This window comes from Copidosoma floridanum, unplaced genomic scaffold (genome assembly GCF_036245765.1).
Source record: "Copidosoma floridanum isolate Cflo_tuat_1 unplaced genomic scaffold, Cflo_Japanese_pri ptg000012l, whole genome shotgun sequence".
NCBI lineage: Eukaryota > Metazoa > Arthropoda > Insecta > Hymenoptera > Encyrtidae > Copidosoma > Copidosoma floridanum.
In genome coordinates this window covers 1,642,441-1,662,908 of record NW_028321889.1, presented here as the reverse complement: position 1 = coordinate 1,662,908, position 20,468 = coordinate 1,642,441, and the positions used below count along the sequence as shown (strand labels likewise).

The 20,468-nt window shown below is 36.8% G+C and overlaps 2 protein-coding genes across 8 annotated transcripts in view; both read left to right on the top strand.

Moving 5' to 3' along the window:
* Nucleotides 1–5,772: 5,772 nt before the first annotated feature.
* LOC106646666 (late secretory pathway protein AVL9 homolog) lies at nt 5,773–11,449 on the top strand. 2 transcript variants are annotated; one of them, XM_014362757.3, is made up of 8 exons: nt 5,773–6,197; nt 6,477–6,674; nt 6,862–7,090; nt 7,155–7,344; nt 7,454–7,913; nt 8,009–8,532; nt 8,653–8,741; nt 8,920–11,449. In XM_014362757.3, exons 1-8 carry the CDS (start codon nt 6,129–6,131, stop codon nt 9,117–9,119), a joined length of 1,959 nt encoding a protein of 652 aa, XP_014218243.1. In that variant the 5' UTR covers nt 5,773–6,128; the 3' UTR covers nt 9,120–11,449. The 2 variants fall into 2 exon arrangements, with proteins under 2 accessions (XP_014218243.1, XP_014218244.1); XM_014362758.2 differs by having other exon boundaries at nt 8,889–9,064.
* Nucleotides 11,450–14,097: 2,648 nt separating this feature from the next.
* Nucleotides 14,098–20,468, top strand: part of Tlk (Tousled-like kinase) — a 74,833-nt gene continuing 68,462 nt past the window's right edge. For 5 of the 6 annotated variants that reach the window (XM_023390298.2, XM_014362753.2, XM_089590461.1 and 2 more), the window contains exons 1-3: nt 14,099–14,563; nt 14,964–15,255; nt 19,200–19,285. In XM_023390298.2, coding sequence (XP_023246066.2) covers nt 15,225–15,255; nt 19,200–19,285 — 117 coding nt within the window. In that variant the 5' untranslated portion in view covers nt 14,099–14,563; nt 14,964–15,224. Of the gene's footprint in view, nt 14,564–14,963; nt 15,256–19,199; nt 19,286–20,468 lie in introns of all 6 variants that reach the window. The other variant, XM_014362754.2, reaches the window with a different exon arrangement.

The window sequence follows — 20,468 nt, the reverse complement described above, 5'->3', positions numbered from 1 at the left end:
CTAGCGTCAACCTGTACTAACTGTCGGTGGGTTCCGCATGTCAACAAACTCCGAAATATCAGATGGCATGGGAGCGAAAACAGTAAAAAATATCAAAGTTTGTTGACATGCGGAACCCACCGACAGTTAGTACAGGTTGACGCTAGCGCCGCCCGACCATGCGGCGTTACCACGACCTACGTAACTTAACTGCTGGCAGCATTTGCGGAATACACCCATAGTCCGCAGGCTAAGTATACGTCCTTAACCGCCTTTTTCACTAACGTTTAGAATAATGACTGAGACAATCAATGATTGTATCATGAGTTTTTGTATAAAGTTCAATTTATACAAATAAGTTGGTAAATATAGGCACACATGATTAATATTTAAACATTTTAAGCTGTATAAATATATAACATAGATTCCAAATATGCATTATTACCGCTGGAATATGCTAACAAAACCAAATATCCGTCTTTCTCACCCAGCAAAATAATAGGTATCTGTATAATCCTGTATCAATTTATTGCACACATGCGAAATGTTCAATGACAGTAAACAATGACATAATTTCAAACTTTACTTTTAACTCTTCATTTCACACGTAATTTTACAATGCAATTGATAAATTATTATTCATACAAAAGTATAAATATTCTTATAGGAGATCGATTTTCAGGCAAAAGATTATTTGTAAACTTGCCGTAAACAGCACAGCCAGTGTCAACTTTTTATTTTCTATCTACACGACTAGTTGCGGCTGGTTTTAGCGTTTCAGATTTCTAAACTAAAAAGTGGCCCTAAAATTCTGAAGGAAAGCTTTAGATATTTTAGGCCCTAGAGCCATGTTGTCAATTATAAACCAGCCGCAACTTATTTGACAGATACAAAATGAAAATTCAACATTTTCTGTGCTGTTTGCGGCAAGTTTACAATTTATCTATTACTCGAAAGTATAAATATATAGGAGGTCAATATTCGTATAAAACATACACTGCAAACTTGCCGCAAGTAGCACAAACATCGTTAATTATTTATTTTGTATCTATTTCAAGAGTTGCGGCTGGTTTATAAGTGACTCAATGGCTCTAGGGCTATGCTGCCCAAAGCTCTCCTTCAGAATTTCAGAAGCAATTTTTGGCCAAAAAAATCACGACCGCTAGATGGCGCTGATCCTAATGATTATAACTACTTATAGTAGAGCCATTTAATCAATTATAAACCAGCCGCAACTAATTTCGTAGATACAAAATGAATAGTTAAAGATAATTGTGCTGCTTGCGGCAAGTTTGCAGTGTATGTTTTATACGAATATCAACCTCATATATATTTATACTTTTGGGTAATAGATGAATTGTAAACTTGACGCAAACAGTGCAAACAACGTTAACTTTTTATTTTATATTTATGAAATTAGTTGCGGCTGGTTTATAAGTAATTAAATGGCTCTAGGGCTAAGCTGCCTCAAGCTCTCTTTCAGAATTTCAGAAGCAATTTTTGGCCAAAAAAATCACTACCGCTAGATGGCGCTGATCCAAATGATTATTACTATACTTATACTAGAGTCATGTTGTCAATTATAAACCAGCCGCAACTTATTTGACAGATACAAAATGAAAATTCAATATTTTCTGTGCTGTTTGCGGCAAGTTTACAATTTATCTATTACCCAAAAGTATAAATATATATGAGGTTGATATTCGTATAAAACATACACTGCAAACTTGCCGCAAGCAGCACAATTATCTTTAACTATTCATTTTGTATCTACGAAATTAGTTGCGGCTGGTTTATAATTGATTAAATGGCTCTACTATAAGTAGTTATAATCATTAGGATCAGCGCCATCTAGCGGTCGTGATTTTTTTGGCCAAAAATTGCTTCTGAAATTCTGAAGGAGAGCTTTGGGCAGCATAGCCCTAGAGCCATTTAGTCACTTATAAACCAGCCGCAACTCTTGAAATAGATACAAAATAAATAATTAACGATGTTTGTGCTACTTGCGGCAAGTTTGCAGTGTATGTTTTATACGAATATTGACCTCCTATATATTTATACTTTCGAGTAATAGATAAATTGTAAACTTGCCGCAAACAGCACAGAAAATGTTGAATTTTCATTTTGTATCTGTCAAATAAGTTGCGGCTGGTTTATAATTGACAACATGGCTCTAGTATAAGTATAGTTATAATCATTAGGATCAGCGCCATCTAGCGGTCGTGATTTTTTTGGCCAAAAATTGCTTCTGAAATTCTGAAGGAGAGCTTTGGGCAGCATAGCCCTAGAGCCATTTAGTCACTTATAAACCAGCCGCAGCTATTGAAATAGATACAAAATAAATAATCAACGATGATTGTGATGTTTGCGGCAAGTTTACAATTTATCTATTACCCAAAAGTGTAAATATAAGGGAGGTCGATATTGGTGTAAAACATACACTGCAAACTTGCCGCAAGTAGCACAAACATCGTTAATTATTTATTTTGTATCTATTTCAAGAGTTGCGGCTGGTTTATAAGTGACTAAATGGCTCTAGGGCTATGCTGCCCAAAGCTCTCCTTCAGAATTTCAGAAGCAATTTTTGGCCAAAAAAATCACGACCGCTAGATGGCGCTGATCCTAATGATTATAACTACTTATAGTAGAGCCATTTAATCAATTATAAACCAGCCGCAACTAATTTCGTAGATATAAAATAAAAAGTTAACGTTGTTTGCACTGTTTGCGTCAAGTTTACAATTTATCTATTACCCAAAAGTATAAATATATATGAGGTTGATATTCGTATAAAACATACACTGCAAACTTGCCGCAAGCAGCACAATTATCTTTAACTATTCATTTTGTATCTACGAAATTAGTTGCGGCTGGTTTATAATTGATCAAATGGCTCTACTACAAGTAGTAATAATCATTTGGATCAGCGCCATCTAGCGGTAGTGATTTTTTTGGCCAAAAATTGCTTCTGAAATTCTGAAAGAGAGCTTTAGGCAGCTTAGCCCTAGAGCCATTTAATTACTTATAAACCAGCCGCAACTAATTTCATAAATATAAAATAAAAAGTTAACGTTGTTTGCACTGTTTGCGTCAAGTTTACAATTCATCTATTACCCAAAAGTATAAATATATATGAGGTTGATATTCGTATAAAACATACACTGCAAACTTGCCGCAAGTAGCACAAACATCGTTAATTATTTATTTTGTATCTACGAAATTAGTTGCGGCTGGTTTATAATTGATTAAATGGCTCTACTATAAGTAGTTATAATCATTAGGATCAGCGCCATCTAGCGGTCGTGATTTTTTTGGCCAAAAATTGCTTCTGAAATTCTGAAGGAGAGCTTTGGGCAGCATAGCCCTAGAGCCATTTAGTCACTTATAAACCAGCCGCAACTCTTGAAATAGATACAAAATAAATAATTAACGATGTTTGTGCTACTTGCGGCAAGTTTGCAGTGTATGTTTTATACGAATATTGACCTCCTATATATTTATACTTTCGAGTAATAGATAAATTGTAAACTTGCCGCAAACAGCACAGAAAATGTTGAATTTTCATTTTGTATCTGTCAAATAAGTTGCGGCTGGTTTATAATTGACAACATGGCTCTAGTATAAGTATAGTTATAATCATTAGGATCAGCGCCATCTAGCGGTCGTGATTTTTTTGGCCAAAAATTGCTTCTGAAATTCTGAAGGAGAGCTTTGGGCAGCATAGCCCTAGAGCCATTTAGTCACTTATAAACCAGCCGCAGCTATTGAAATAGATACAAAATAAATAATCAACGATGATTGTGATGTTTGCGGCAAGTTTACAATTTATCTATTACCCAAAAGTGTAAATATAAGGGAGGTCGATATTGGTGTAAAACATACACTGCAAACTTGCCGCAAGTAGCACAAACATCGTTAATTATTTATTTTGTATCTATTTCAAGAGTTGCGGCTGGTTTATAAGTGACTAAATGGCTCTAGGGCTATGCTGCCCAAAGCTCTCCTTCAGAATTTCAGAAGCAATTTTTGGCCAAAAAAATCACGACCGCTAGATGGCGCTGATCCTAATGATTATAACTACTTATAGTAGAGCCATTTAATCAATTATAAACCAGCCGCAACTAATTTCGTAGATATAAAATAAAAAGTTAACGTTGTTTGCACTGTTTGCGTCAAGTTTACAATTTATCTATTACCCAAAAGTATAAATATATATGAGGTTGATATTCGTATAAAACATACACTGCAAACTTGCCGCAAGCAGCACAATTATCTTTAACTATTCATTTTGTATCTACGAAATTAGTTGCGGCTGGTTTATAATTGATCAAATGGCTCTACTACAAGTAGTAATAATCATTTGGATCAGCGCCATCTAGCGGTAGTGATTTTTTTGGCCAAAAATTGCTTCTGAAATTCTGAAAGAGAGCTTTAGGCAGCTTAGCCCTAGAGCCATTTAATTACTTATAAACCAGCCGCAACTAATTTTATAAATATAAAATAAAAAGTTAACGTTGTTTGCACTGTTTGCGTCAAGTTTACAATTCATCTATTACCCAAAAGTATAAATATATATGAGGTTGATATTCGTATAAAACATACACTGCAAACTTGCCGCAAGTAGCACAAACATCGTTAATTATTTATTTTGTATCTACGAAATTAGTTGCGGCTGGTTTATAATTGATTAAATGGCTCTACTACAAGTAGTTATAATCATTAGGATCAGCGCCATCTAGCGGTAGTGATTTTTTTGGCCAAAAATTGCTTCTGAAATTCTGAAGGAGAGCTTTAGGCAGCTTAGCCCTAGAGCCATTTAGTCACTTATAAACCAGCCGCAACTCTTGAAATAGATACAAAATAAATAATTAACGATGTTTGTGCTACTTGCGGCAAGTTTGCAGTGTATGTTTTATACGAATATTGACCTTCTATATATTTATACTTTCGAGTAATAGATAAATTGTAAACTTGCCGCAAACAGCACAGAAAATGTTGAATTTTCATTTTGTATCTGTCAAATAAGTTGCGGCTGGTTTATAATTGACAACATGGCTCTAGGGCCTAAAATATCTAAAGCTTTCCTTCAGAATTTTAGGGCCACTTTTTAGTTTTAGTTTAGAAATCTGAAACGCTAAAACCAGCCGCAACTAGTTGTGTAGATAGAAAATAAAAAGTTGACATTGGCTGTGCTGTTTACGGCAAGTTTACAAATAATCTTTTGCCTGAAAATCGACCTCCTATAAGAATATTAATACTTTTGTATGAATAATAATTTATCAATTGCATTGTAAAATTACGTGTGAAATGAAGAGTTAAAAGTAAAGTTTGAAATTATGTCATTGTTTACTGTCATTGAACATTTCGCATGTGTGCAATAAATTGATACAGGATTATACAGATACCTATTATTTTGCTGGGTGAGAAAGACGGATATTTGGTTTTGTTAGCATATTCCAGCGGTAATAATGCATATTTGGAATCTATGTTATATATTTATACAGCTTAAAATGTTTAAATATTAATCATGTGTGCCTATATTTACCAACTTATTTGTATAAATTGAACTTTATACAAAAACTCATGATACAATCATTGATTGTCTCAATCATTATTCTAAACGTTAGTGAAAAAGGCGGTTAAGGACGTATACTTATAGCCTGCGGACTGTAAGCTTATCGGTTACTTTACAATCAGCGCCACCTCGCGTGGCTGATTTTGAGTTAAAAAGTCCCTTTACGTTCGGCGGCGCGCATGTCAGTTCGTCTGCTATCGCGTCCGGGCTGTGTGTGGAGAGTCTCCGGAGTGAGTAAGTATACAGTAGTAAATTCGCGTCATCATCATCATCATAATTAAATTTTCTCCGCTGCGGTACATCTTGAATCTGCAAAACAATTACATATTGTCGGTGCGCGCGTGGGTGTGCGTATATATACATGAACTCTATTTTCCTCTCCTCCATGAAGCGGAGGAGAGGTCCAGGAGAAGCAGCGCTCTTAGTCTGCTACTGCTGAACGCTGTACCCGAGGTGTTGGTGCTTTTGTTGTTGCAAGGAAAAAGAGCGAGGAGCGCTTGGGCGGAAAAGGGTCTGAAGTATTGCTGTAGTCGAGAAAAGTTGCAAGAGAAGCTGGAGGACGAAGCTGGATACAATGGCTGAGTCTGGTGGGCCGATTTTGCACGTCATCGTCGTGGGCTTCCACCATAAGAAAGGGTGTCAGGTATCCAGGACTTTTAAAGATAGCTAAAATGTTATTTTCATGCCTTACGTGATTGTTGAGCAGATCACAGTAAAAATTTCGTATTGAACAATAATTTCAATTTTTGTTAGAGATATTTTTTTTTTTTTTTTTAATCAATACCAAATGGATTTATTGATTAATTGCGTCGTTGAACATTACTTTGTTCTTTTATTAGTGTTATAGATTGTATGTGTACACATGAAGTAGTATTACTTTTTTTTTCAATGCGTATCTAAAAGAGTACATTTGTTAATGTAGGTGGAGTATTCTTTTCCTCCACTGGTCCCTGATGCACCAAATGAATGTCCGATTGGGTGGAAGTATTTGCCAACCTTAGCTTTACCAGATGGATCTCATAATTACGACGAAGATACAGTTTATTTTCATTTGCCTAGTCTCAACGATCCTAATCAAACGGTTTATGGAGTCTCATGTTTCAAACAAATACCTGTAGAGGTAAATAAAAAAAAACCAATGTTTAAACGAAAAATTCTGTATACATTTTAACGATACTTCTTAAGTTCTGCATCACTGATGACTCACACTTGACACTCTATCTCCAATAAAAAAATATAAAAACTCATTGTTCATATGTATATACTTATAGTGACTTAATTTTTTTTTGTTTTCTCCATGTGTATAGAAACTAGTGAATCGCACATCAGACATAACAAGGGGAACAGTACAAAAGTCTGTATGCGTTTTGAGCAAGATGCCTCTTTATGGACACATTCAAGTAAAAATGGCTCTGATAACACACGCCTACTTTGATGAAGGAGATTTCAGTAAAGTATCCTTGCTAGAGGAAACATATGTACACTTGAACTCCTGCATGAGCGGTGAAAGCCAAATGCCACCACAAGTTTTTATTGGTAATTATTTTTGTGCCTTGTCAAAATAAAAAAGAAATATAAATACACAATTAATCTGTTACAGGCTTATCAGCTAGAGAATTTATATTACAATTCCGTCACAAAGCTTTGCTGTTGTTCAAACTCTTGCTTCTTGAAAGGAAAGTAGTTTTTTATCAATCACCTGTGCAGCCTTTGTGTTCGGCCATACTCACATTGCTATCGTTGTTTCCTGGCATGATCGAAACTGGATTACAACAGGCTGCTTGCATTAGGTACCATAAATGAATCATTATTCATATTTATTTTTTTTTATTTCGATCTCTTGTTACTTTACCCTTTGTCGTGACATTCAATTTTATTACATCCAAATCGATGCTTCAGGCCGTCAAGACCAATGTCTCCTATACCAAATTTCGAAGAAGACGGGTTCATGCACAATTTTGACTTCAATTCACGTCAAGTAAATACATCAGAATTAAATATACAAAATATAGTCTTAGATGCGACACCGAATAACAAGAAACCTAATGGAAATCCGTACTGTCTGAACGACAATAAAGCAGTCGAAACGATGGAAGGCAAGAGTATTAATTTTGAGCTGTCGACTGACGAGTGTTCCGAAGTTTTCTCAGGTAATGAACAAAAAGGTTCGAACGAAACGGTGCACCGAGTACATAGTGTAACCGCGATAAACAATGCGGGCAGTGCCGATGCCGATAACAATTTGCCAAGAGACATGAGCAGTGACGCGCTTACCGAAGCTCGTGTTACCAGTAGCTTGACTCAAATCGCGAATATAGATCCAGAGCTCTGCGGTATGCCTCTTAGTCTTTTTACAAAGGTACAGGATGAATATTTAATTACAGACTCGAGTTTCCTTCTCGTCCACAAAAACATTAATAATCATGAGATTTTTTTTTTTCTTTTTTGTTGCAGGGCTATCTGTGCCTGCCATATCTGTCACTGCCATACCTAGATTTGTTAAGCGACGTTAACGTTAGAGGCTACGTTGTAGGAGCGACTAATGTTCTGTTCAAACAAAAGAAACAATTAATCGACGTCTTGGTCGAGGTGGAAAGTGCGCGAATAGAAGCAAACGATCCAGAACTTCGTCGTCTGCTACACCTGACGACTGAGGATCTAAGGTTCGCCGACTATGTGGTTCGTCATGTGTCTGAACCGAAGAAAGACAACTTTTTCGACGGCGTTGGGTGGGAAGGTGGCGACGAGTGGATCCGCACGCAGTTCCGCGTCTATCTGCTCTGCTTGTTGAGGACATCGCTACAACAGGACGCTCGTCAAACTGACCACTACAACTCAGCTTTTATGAGCGCGTGGCAAGCTACTAACAATTACAAGATGTGGGCTAATTTGAATAACGCCGAGATCAACTGTGTCGAGCCTGGACACCCATTTGCTGGTCAGCTTTCTGTACAGGATATGAAACTGCGACTATCTCAGTAAGTTTACTTTCTTATATTGCTACCTTTTTTCCATACAATGGTTAGATATGTTACTGTTATTATTATTATTATTATTATTATTATTATTATTATTATTATTATTATTATTATGTTCAGTACAATGCAAAATACTGAAGGTGGAAGAAAATTTAATCAGGCCATGGCATCAACGGGACGTGCCGTAGCTACCACAGGAAAAGCAGTTGGTAAGAATCAAAAACTTAATCTATTTGTGCTTTTTAAAAACATTTTTTTTTAATAAGCAAAACGATATAAATGTGCTTCTGTATTTGTTGTATGCATAACTTTAGCGTGTGTCGTGTTTTTTTTGTTCGTGAATAAAATGCTATTAGTCTCGCGACTACGAAATTTTGTTCACAACAGGAGGAGCGCTATCGCAGGCGAAAGGCGCCTTCTCAAACTGGTGGAGCACACTAACGACGGTTCAACCCATGGATCCAAGCATGGGTGATCCGACGAAATCGTGTGACAGTCAACCGATGCAGATGGTAACGGACATTTTGCAACAACAGCAAAATGTTCACGCGAACGCGGATAAAACACAGAGTGTTGACCGGCCGTGAGATCAGATAGGTGTACTCGAATTTAAGTAGTAATTTAAGTGTCTAATACGCCAAGTGATAACTTTTAACGAGCGATTACGTTGTAGAAAAAAATGAAGTTTTCCAATTTCCTTTTTTCCGTTGTAAAATAATTCTACGAAAATAATTGAACATCATTTGCCGCTTTCATGAAAAATCGTGTAAACATACATATCTACAAGTTTTTATGAACTCTCAACATTAGTGATAAAAGTGTGCTTGAACCCAATCTATAACAAAAACCCATCAAAGAATGATTTTTTTTTTTGTTCAATTTTTACTTTCTGTAATATACATATATACATTTTTTTTTTTTTTACTCTTTTTCATAAACTTTTCGTAAACTAACTTTTCATCTTAAAATCGTGAATATTAGTTATTTTGTACTTACGTAAATGTTAGGATGAAATGGATAAGAAGAAAAAAACTAACTAGAGCATTGTAGTCACGCGAAATACTTCACTCAATTTTAATAGACTACGGGTTTGGACATTGAAACAACGTATGTTTAGTTTTGAAGACCCTCATTTTATAGCATGCACTACTTTTTGATAAAAGAGCATAGTAACACGTGTTTTGTACATACAGGTTCAAGTAGTGTTTTAGAAACGGATCCAAATAATGATAAAAACTATGTCTTCAGAAAAAGTTTTATCCATGAGAAGAAATATGTATTTTACATGCAGTTTGTATAACGTAAAAACATGTACATACAGTTGTATAAATCATAAGTCTATACTCACGCGGACAATATCAAATAAGATATGACAGCTATTCACGTACATGGTAAATGTTGAACTCTAAAAAGATTGATTTGCTTTCTTATCCATGGTCTAAACATTCATTTTTTAAGAAAAATTGAATTAAGATGAGTAATAAATTTTATTTCGTGCTGTATTGTACTAATGTGCATTTGCAATCGATTATTGATACAGACGAAATCGAATTTTTATATCGACTTACAGTGAGATCTACAAATATTATGACTTATAGGACATGATATTTTTTTTAATTGTAAAAATTACAATGAATCATTCCTTGTAACTAATAAGTATTAATGCTGACCAATCATGACACAAATCCAAGATCTATCGTTTTTTTTTTTTTTTTTTAGTTACTTAATTACGTTAGCTCATTCTGCGTAATAATATCACGAAGCATACGATGGAATGAGAGAAAGGAGTATTATTTACAATAGGCGCGAGAATCAGGGTAGGGTAGAATGTACAGTAATTTATGTAGAAAATAAATAAAAGAAACAAAATTATTAACTAAAAATATAAAAATGTGTGTGATGCTGTAAAAGATTTGTATAATATAAACACCAGTGAAATGTACAGTCGTGCATTAAAAAAAAACTTCTCTGTAGTTTTTTCACGAAAATGAGAGGTTTGTAATTTTTTTTCAAGTTACACGTTAAGAAACATAAAAGTGCACATTGATTTGATCTAAGGGAAAATAATTTGTTATGTGATACTTGGCTTTACTTAAGTGTTTATTTTTTTTTTTCTTATCAAATACGGTGTGTACATGTTGTAAGATTACGTTTCCTTTATTCTTAACTTTTTTGAATACTTTATCACGGAAAATATTTTATTTTAAATGAGTTTCAATCATTTTTTTATATAAATATTGAAATTTAAAAATGAGTGAGAGGTAGTCCATGTTTGCATCATACTCGGTGAGAACAAAAACAAAACGTTGTTTAACCATTATCAGACGTTACCTTTTGCAGATTTACCCGAATCATTGTTGAATTGAAATGAAAGACTCCGAAATCGTTCAAACATAAGTATTGTTGATACTGTGCATATAAATCGTCTATAAAGAAAGATCCTCTGTTCTCAAAACTTTAGGGAGGAACTTTGCCTAATATCTATTTCGTAAAAAATGACTTTTTTTATATGTACTGTTGCTTTTCGAACAAATCGCGTTCACATATTGGAAAAACAAACAAAATAATGAAAACGAACGATCGTTTTTAATCGCACATAATATTATGATGATATAAAAAAAAAGTTATATACATCGTGCGCCCATTATACTGTCCTCTGTATAACCGCTAAGTTCCAATCAGTACAAAAATAAGATCATTTTCTTACGTAATATTCGTCGTTGGTAATAAATTTTAATGTTGTATCAATGGAATTATTAGTGTAAAAAATTTTAGAAATGCAATGTCGTAAAATTTAACGAAATTTGATAAAAATGTTATTTAGTAATTAGTTGGGGGACATTATCTAAAATATTAACTATGTATACAATATGATTGTGAGATTGCGGTGTGACAAATGAAATTGTAAGTACGTATATGCCTGACAATTTCTTAAATTGTTTAAAAAAATAAACTTGATTGATAAAATCAAAAGGAAAAAATCGTTGAATCTTTGAAACATCCTTTTAGTTTTGTAGAGAATTTTTCTATTGAATTACACGTCAATCGTAAAATCATTATTGAAGAAATAGATATCGTGATCCTCATACCCTATATGTCTCGTGTTGTGGTAAGTACATACATACACATAAATATTACTGAAGATTTGTTTTATTTTATAAGGAAATACATAATACAGCAATGGATGATGTTAGAGAACAGGTAAAAGTCAGAATTTAAGAGATCGGGTGCATGACATCATTCCTTCCAGATTGAAGGTCATCCGGCATTTGCATATTTGAATAAGAAGCATTGATTGTAACATTGACGGGCTTCGCGAGTTGTACGTATTTTTGTTACGTTTCATAAAAAATGCATTCAATGTACAAAAAATAATTATTTTAGGAGTGACTTAACGTGTCTTACTTACATTACCTTTTTTTTTATTACCTATCATAAATAATAATAATAATAATAATGAAAAAACTTGCTAAAATATATTAAAACCACTTTAGTTTTTCTCATGCATACAGTTAAAATAGTTTTTCGAAAAGTAGCAAGTTAAATCTAAAAGATATGAAATAACACGAAGCTCCGGAAATTTCATTGCACCCATCAGCGTATGGTTTTTCGTGTAATTATCCATAAATGTAAATACGTATGTTGTAATTGTTCACGCTTTTCCGTTTGTTCCAAAGTTTGTTTATTTGATATACGATATACTGCAAGTCCTTATTTCTCTCTCTTCTCACGTTCTCACTCTTTTGTCTTCTCCCTATAATGATGAAAAAGGAAATAAGAAAAAAGGAACATAAAAAACTTGGTCGGTAATACAGTACACTTAGAAGTTTAAGTTAGTTTATTGGCTTTGTATTTTTTTACATATGCCAGGTATACTTAGAACTTATAGAAACTTACGGAAGCTCGGTCACGACATCTACCTATAGATACACAAAAACGCAGAAGCGCTTAGCGCTCACAAAAACAAGTATGATTGAGTGCACGAAAGCGCGCACACAACAAGTTGGAAAGCAGACAGCTTATAATTAGGTTGAGTGCTCCAAGGTGGATAATTGAACAAACCTATTGTTACATCGTTACTTGGGAAAGAGATTTGTTATATACATATATATGTAAACTTTATACATTTATTTACTTTGGATTTTATCATTCTGGTAAAGAGATCACGGTGTAACATACCTGAAGTTATGTGTAGTAATTATCGTAATCACTAAGTAGTGCCATATGGTCGATTTTATTAAACCAGACAAGTAGAATCTCTATACTTTTGAAGGTCGATTTTCAGGTAAAAGATAAATTGTACACTTGCCGCAAATAGCACAGACAGAGTCAACTTTATATTTCGTATTTATAAAATTAGTTGCGGTTGGTTTATAATTGATTACATGGCTCTATTGAAAGTAGTCATAATTATTTGGATCAGCGCCATCTAGCGGTCGTCATTTTTTCACGAAAAGTGGCTCCTAAAATTCTAAATCAGAGCTTTAGGACCTAGAGCAATTTGATCAATTATAAACCAGCCGCAACTAATCTTATAGATAGAAGATAAAAAGTTGACATATTTTGTGCTTTTTGCGGCAAGTTTAAAATTGGTTTTTTACTCGAAAATCTACCTTCAAAAGTATAAATATGTAGGAGGTCGATTTTTGGGCTTCCGTAGAAACTAGATAATTTTCCAGCTGTCTTGTGCTGTCCTCGCGCGCGCCCTAGCCACTAAGTAGCATTTTTTATTCGTAATGAATTCGGAAGTGGATCACATTATTATTTAATCGGTGTGCATCGGTAATATTATGAAAATTCTTGTGTCATGTAATAACATGCGTGTAAAATGTATTTCGTCTTGCCACCGACAATGAATTTCGATAATTTGCTATCTCTCTGACTGAAATAATAAAGGAACTACTAAGGGTAGGTAAATGCATACGTTTTTCTGTGTGAGTGTAGGTACATGCACATTGTATATGGATGTGCTGTATAGTAATATACATAAGACACATAAAGTGACGAGACGAGGTGACGACGACTTCCGTTTCCGTTTTTCCGACATATACAGCTTGTAACTTTCAAGCTTAAGCATGTAAATATACATATGTAGGTACCCCTACATTATATACTTTCAGTTACGTTACAAGCTACCGCATCTGCTATTTACATAAATATTAGTAACACTCGCTCTAATCTGCCTTTCATTCACAATTCCCCCCTGCTTACCCCCTGGACCGCAAACCTCATCATTGGAGTCCTCACAATCTTCACCGCCCGAATGCCTACACTTCATTATCGATAGGTACATCTTCGCGAAGTATAAAAAGTGTCTCTCTCTTCAAGATATATTTTGGTAAGGCGTTTCATTAAAGTCAAGTGTCAAAGGTCACGGTCTCAAAGTCCTCGAGGGATCAATGAAAAACCGTCGAAATTCGAACGGTCTTATAAGTAAGTATAGGTATTTTTTTCTTTAGTAAAGAAATTAGAAAATGCGAGAGAAAGAGAGGGTGCAGACGTGTGTCGCGGATTACTTAGTCGACCGCTCGAGACGGCACGCTTAAGAAAAAAAAAAATTTAGTTTTCGAACCGTGCCCCGTTTCAAATGAATAACTATTAATCTTATCGCTCTTGGACAATTTTCTATTGAAGAGAGAACATTTTAGTAAGTAGCTGTACGCCGACTTTAAACTATCTTCCTCCATCATCTTAATCGGGTTCGTTCAATTGAACGTTTCACATCGACTCTGCCTGTGTGCGTGTGTGTCGTCTAGTCTAGTCAAGTCAAGTCAAACTGTCGCCTAACCTCAAAATTCAGAGCGTCGCCGTTTAATTTTTTTTTCTCTCACTTCGCGAGACCAAGTGTTAGTATAGGTGTATAGTTGTGCAGCACTTCAGTTGTAACGAAAAGGTCGAGTGGTTGAAAGCTAGGGAGCAACCTAGGGAAGAGAGAGCCCTGGAGACGAGAGATATTGTGCATTTCGGAAGAGGAGGTCGGTACAAGGGACTCTACTGCTGCGCCTGTGTTTTTCCTGCACACACACAACAGGTACTTACCCTCACCGTCGTTTCGTTAACTCTCGTACGCTCGACCGTTCGAGTTGTACACACACACGTAGCCATGATTATTGCCAGGCCGAACGAAGTGTGCCGAGTTTTCGACAACTTCGTTTTAACTTGATTCCGCTGTACTTTTGCGTCAACTTTTTTCCCCCTGTCTTTTCTTTTCTTTTTTCCTTCTTACCGCCCTTTCTTTTGGTAGTTGTCCCTTAAAAAAACTTGAAATTTTCGTGCGATGACTGCCTAAAGGCCGCTCAGTGGGTTTCCATTCATATTTAAATGACCGTGATTACGATTGAGAGACAGCCATTGTAAGTGCATACGTCAAGATTCGACTTTTTGTCACAGAGATTTTAATCAGGATTTCGTGTCTTCTTCTCTGATTTCAGTTTGAATCTGAGTGAATCTTGACTACGGGGCGAGAACCTACAGTAAAATTGATACTGCTGCCCAAAATTAGATACTTGGATACCTGGAGTGCGATTTGCTGTCCGTTGGAAGATGATGGACACATCTGGTCTACTGGTCGTTAGTGCCTGTCGACCAAGAGACTTTGCCACGGGGAATCGTGTTTTGTGATTTATTGAGAACAAACTCAAACATTTTGTGTTGTTGAATCAAGTGCCAAGAGTGCAGATGGGCAAACAGGGATGACTGACAATTGTTGGAATTCAGGTGGTGGTGAGTTAATAGAGTTTTTTTCCTTATGTTAATTGTGCATACTAGATAAATTGTTGCAACTGGCAGAGAAAATTAAAGCTTCTGGTACTCTGTTGAGTTTTAAAAATTTTTTTTGGTGTAGACAAGTGTGTACTTGTTTCTTTGTAAATTAGTATAAAACGATATAAGATCGCAAGTGATCTGGAAAAAAATATCTAGTCCAGTTTCTGAAGTCATCATTTTGATAATCACACTTTAATAGCACATACAGTGTACATGGACGATTATGAAACAAATGAGACATATATTTGATAATTAATTTAAAATATTTTCACTTGATAATGTTTTTTTTTTTTTTTTTTAATAATCTAGAAGCTTTGAATTTTTTTTCTGTAGACATTTTTAATTGAAAGTTAAATGTTGAACGATTGTTTTACAGTTTGAGTAAATGGGCAATAAATAGAAAATAACAAGCTTATCAAGACAGTCAATTGTTAGAAGTAATGTTTTTTAATGCATTTATTTAAAAATATTAATAGATTCACGTCATCGACTATTGATAAATAACATTCAACGCAAGTGCAACAGTCATCTTGAAATTTTTCAGACCGTTTAAAATATTTACAGACATGAATCGTGTATCTGCGAAAAACATCCTATTAGTCATTACCGCAGTATCACGAGGGGAAAAGAAAAAAAAAAAAAAAAAAAAAAAATTGTACAAAAATTGCCACGATCCGGCTTATCCATCGCAAAATCATCAGCACCTATATCTCTCGAGATCTCTCACCGGGGGAAAGGATAAAAAAAGAAAGGGGTCTCTCCTCGTCGAGAGTCCATCCACCGCGTGTACGTACACTCAAGAAAAGAGAGTCCCGTGTGTATATAACGTACACACGAAAATTCTCTGAGGTCGCATTATTTCCGATCTATTTATAAAAGTCCACGATTCTATTCGATGCTCATGTATATACCATTACGCTCTCTTCCTCCCTTCTGTTCTTCGACGCCTCTACATAATGATACTTGCGAGGGAAAAAAAAGAACGAAATGCGCTCGCACGGATATATTGCCCTTGGATGCGTAATACCCACGAAGCTGGTCAATTGTTGAAGTTTGAAAATGTGCATCAGCAGCAGGCAACGCCTAATGTATGCCTACACACATATATATGTATACGTGTGCAGTGCGTTGTGCCTCTCCTGCTGCTGCTGCTGCTGTTGGCGTTCAAGGTAAAAGCCATCTTGCTCTCGGCGGTCTTACTTACCTATATACAGAACATGCACGATATATCGCTCCTCCTCCACCTCCTCGTCTCTCTCTTTTTTTCTGTCGTTTGTACATGTTATATGTGTATATGTGTGCAATACACGTACACATACTTGTCATTTCTACGACTGCTCACAATGATAGTACTTATACCAAATAACAGTAGGCTGGGAAATGTACATCATTCGATTATCTCTTTCTCAGTTGAGTTTGGAATTCAATTTTATATCCAAAGTTTGCCCGGCAATGATATTATTTTTGAATTTGAAAAAAAAAAAAAAAAAAAAAAAAAAGTGTACCTCGCAACAACGTGCCGTGCGTTTACGCTTTACTGCTCGTTTAGGCGATGCATCAGGTATATACGTGTCGGAAAAACACAGTAAAGCTTGTTCGTTGCATCTCTGTACACACGGAGCAAAGTGCGGGCGAGCGAAAGCCAGTCAAGTTCCGTTTCCTCCATTTTCTTTTTCTTACACGTATCATACACGTACCGGCCGGCCAACATAATATTATACACGTATCTCAGTCGAGTAAAAACGCCCTCGAACTTCAATCTGACTATTAGATAACGCATACCTACTCTTCACACGCGACTCCATTAGCCATTTGGCACAGAATTGGGGCATAATAATCATCCCTTGGTCGATCTGGTCTCGCACACGGTCTCGTTAAAGTCACACAAAGATGACGAGCGACAAAACCTATATACTCGCGCGAGAACAATTGTCACACTCGGGCCGAAGGAAGGTGAGAAAAATGGAGAATCTTCCAGGAAAATCCCTATTTTATACAGCCAAGCTTCTTCACTGGCCCTGAGACGGGGACGGCCGAATTTTTCGTTGGCTCGCACCAGGTGCTCGACAAACCGACGAAGGGAGAGGAAGAGAATAAAGAAACACGAATACATAAATATATACACACGGATGCCTGTAACCGTACGAGTAGGGTTGAATGTTACATTATAATATATATACGTGCGCTTGCACCAACAGCAGCAATCAGAGGGGACGGTGATGCATTTTGAGCTTCGCGTGATGCCGTGTCTTTGAAACTCGTGTGCTGCCCCTTCTTCTTCTTCTTATGCTCTGATCGATCACGGACGTGTACATGTTGTATTATATTTATTGTACAATCATCGTTAGTACTGCCGCAGTGGCGTGAAAGTTTTCTTTTGGGGCAATAACTGGGCCACCATCCAATGTTTTCGGTGATGAAGAAAAAAAGGCTCTTGTCGAGGGTTCATTGATTTTTGTTTAACGGCAGTGAGAGACGGCGTTCGGGGATTAAATCGCAACATGTCCACTGTAAAAAAACTGAAATCGCGGCACATATTGTACGGTACGTGCGTCAAAGGGGGGGGGGAGGGTGGCGGCCTACTTTTACCGGGTTCCCTGTCCGCGAATATCGTCCTCCCCCTTCGGGGACTCTATAGGGAGCGTGTGGTGTGCAAATAGGTACCTGCACGTACATTTTGACGGAGAGGTAAATCGATCGCGGTCTTCTGCTCTCTGTGTCTGTATAACGTGACTGTGTCGTCCGCGGAGATGTCGGGCGTATGTGGGGCTGATGGCTTTCTAGGTAAGCTGCTTACCGTTTGAGAATCTCGTTGTTATTTTGTCATCGGCGGAGGAAATATTTTTGGTCACCTAGCGTGGCGTTTTTTTTCGAAAACTTTTACTTTGGTACCCTCTTCTCTCGTGAGTCCCCCGTGTGGGTGTAATTATACTGCAGCACTACGCGTGATTTCATACCTTTACCAACCACCTTTTGGAGGGTTTAACCCCGTAAATTTTCAACAATTTTTTTTTTCTTCGTTTGTTTCTTTTATTAAAAAATCAAACTCAAAGCTAACACTTGGCATAAAGATCCTTCGGTCCACCTTTTTGGTGCTATTAATTATCATACCGAGGTATATTTATAATATGTACGGATTCGATTTCTGGAGTAGTTCCAAAAGGCGTCCGTTTCGCATATTTGTTGCTTTCCGCTCGATAAACGCGATATTTTTACGCGATGGCTTGTCTCCTTCTCTCTCGTTGCTTGCACGTTGGCTCGACAACTTGTCTCAAAGCAACGGGTGAAAGCACAAAAAGTACCCATGTGGTCGCAGTTTTATAGAGAACAGTGGTTGGTTTTCGATTTAAACGGTTATTGTTAACCGAAACAACGTTGATAACTTGAATTGGAGAAAGATAAAAAAAAAAAAAAAAAAAAACGAATAATTAATTGGTAGCTTTGATGAACAATAATAAAAAAAGGAAATTTACGTACGTGAAAAATTTCAAGTATTTGTAAAATTTTTGTAAAATCTAAAAAAAATAAAATAAAATAAAACGTCGAGATTCAAAGGTAAAATAGAGAGAGAGAGAAAACAATAAAAGTTAGGTGGGTAGGTAAGTAAGTGCTCGTGGCGCGAATCTTGTAGACACGAAAAACATGAAAATGCCTCGGCTGTTTCAGCATCGGTCGATTACACAGTGGCGCTTTGCTTTGCATCAGCAGCGCAGCAGTAGAGCGCCCAAGTGAATTATCGAGCGAGAGAGAGAAGGAGCAAATGACGGGCTCGAGGTGGCGAAGGAAGGGAACAAGGCGCGAGGGGGGGTTTAGGAGAGGATCACATATATGTATATACGTATGTGGACAAGTGCAACAGCAGCAGCAGCTTTTCAAGCGGTGCTTTTGTTTGGCTGTTGCAGGCGCTGGCGTCAAGATGGAGCAGTTTCAGGCCACCCTGGACCCCAGGAAGCAGGAGTTGCTGGAAGCCCGCTTTCTCGGCGCAAGGGTAAGTCCTTCAATTTTTTTTTTTTTTTTCTCTTCCCCCCAAACATCATTACTTTTTTCAAGACTTTTTCTCCCCAAGAAATTTGAAAACTCGTTCATACAACCGAAGGCGTTGAAAGTCTTTAGCGCGTCAAAAGTGATAACATTCACCGTAGGGGTCGCTGTTCGAAGCAGCGTCGCTTCCGCGGCTCTTCCGCCAAAATGACAGGATAGAAAGCTAAGGAAGTTGTCACCTTAACGACTGCACTGCATGCACACCCGAGCGAAACCAAAAGTCCCAGAGTTGAGAGTGTAAAATGAAAAAAAAAAAAAAAGAAAAGGAAAATTTTAATTGCAAAATTAAAGTGTACCTACGTATACTTGTGCAGGCGAAGAATAGATATAAAAAAAAGCCCATTATCGAGTATACAGGTACGTGCGATTGCAACAGCTCAGGTGGCACGTGACCAACGTAAATCATTTTTTTTTTTTTTTTTCCCCGCAAGGCAAAGTCTTGCATAAGTAGTTATTATAACAACTCGTCCCAATTTGGTTCTAGTATTCATATTTCGGTTCTTTCTTGTAATGTCGGATAATCGACCCCTGAAAGATGAACAAGTTGTAATGTTAATCAGAAACGCAAATCCGGTGAAAATTTAATTGAATTTTTCAAAGTGATCCCTATTGGCGGTCGTGATACGGGAAACACTGCTGCGTCTCTCGAAGCGCTCAAGTGTCCGGCTAAAATATAGCCAACTCGACGCGATGTATCGATTTGCCGTGCAAGTATAAAACGCGGGTATATCCCTGCGTATTACCAACAAGACAGAAAACTCGGAAGGTAACCATGAAGAGAGGGAAAAAGAAAAGAAAAAAAAAAAAAAAAAAAAAAGGAGGGAGAGATTCGCGCGGCGCGGGTGTACCTTGTATTATGTATATATATATATGTACGCGCAATAGCCACACTCGCGGCCTTGGCGGAGGCTGCTCGCTCTCTCGGCGGTCGCGGGGAGGAAAGACGAAGAAAGTCAGCTTCCCTTTCGGGATCTGCTTAGCGCCTGATGGCGAGAGGAGAAGCCTCGACGGATGATAAAACTATATATGTACAGGTGGCGCGGTGATTTTGCTTCTTTTTTTCAAGGGTGCGTGCACGGGTATACCCACACGTACAACATAATATTTGACGGAAGAGAGAAACTGGTGTC

Excerpts from the sequence above, each read along its gene's own strand:
- LOC106646666 (XM_014362757.3), top strand. The coding sequence starts at position 6,129 with ATGGCTGAGTCTGGTGGGCCGATTTTGCACGTCATCGTCGTGGGCTTC. Across the intron at positions 6,675-6,861 it reads TCAAACAAATACCTGTAGAG|AAACTAGTGAATCGCACATC; the intron begins GTAAATAAAAAA and ends CCATGTGTATAG. Across the intron at positions 7,091-7,154 it reads GCCACCACAAGTTTTTATTG|GCTTATCAGCTAGAGAATTT; the intron begins GTAATTATTTTT and ends AATCTGTTACAG.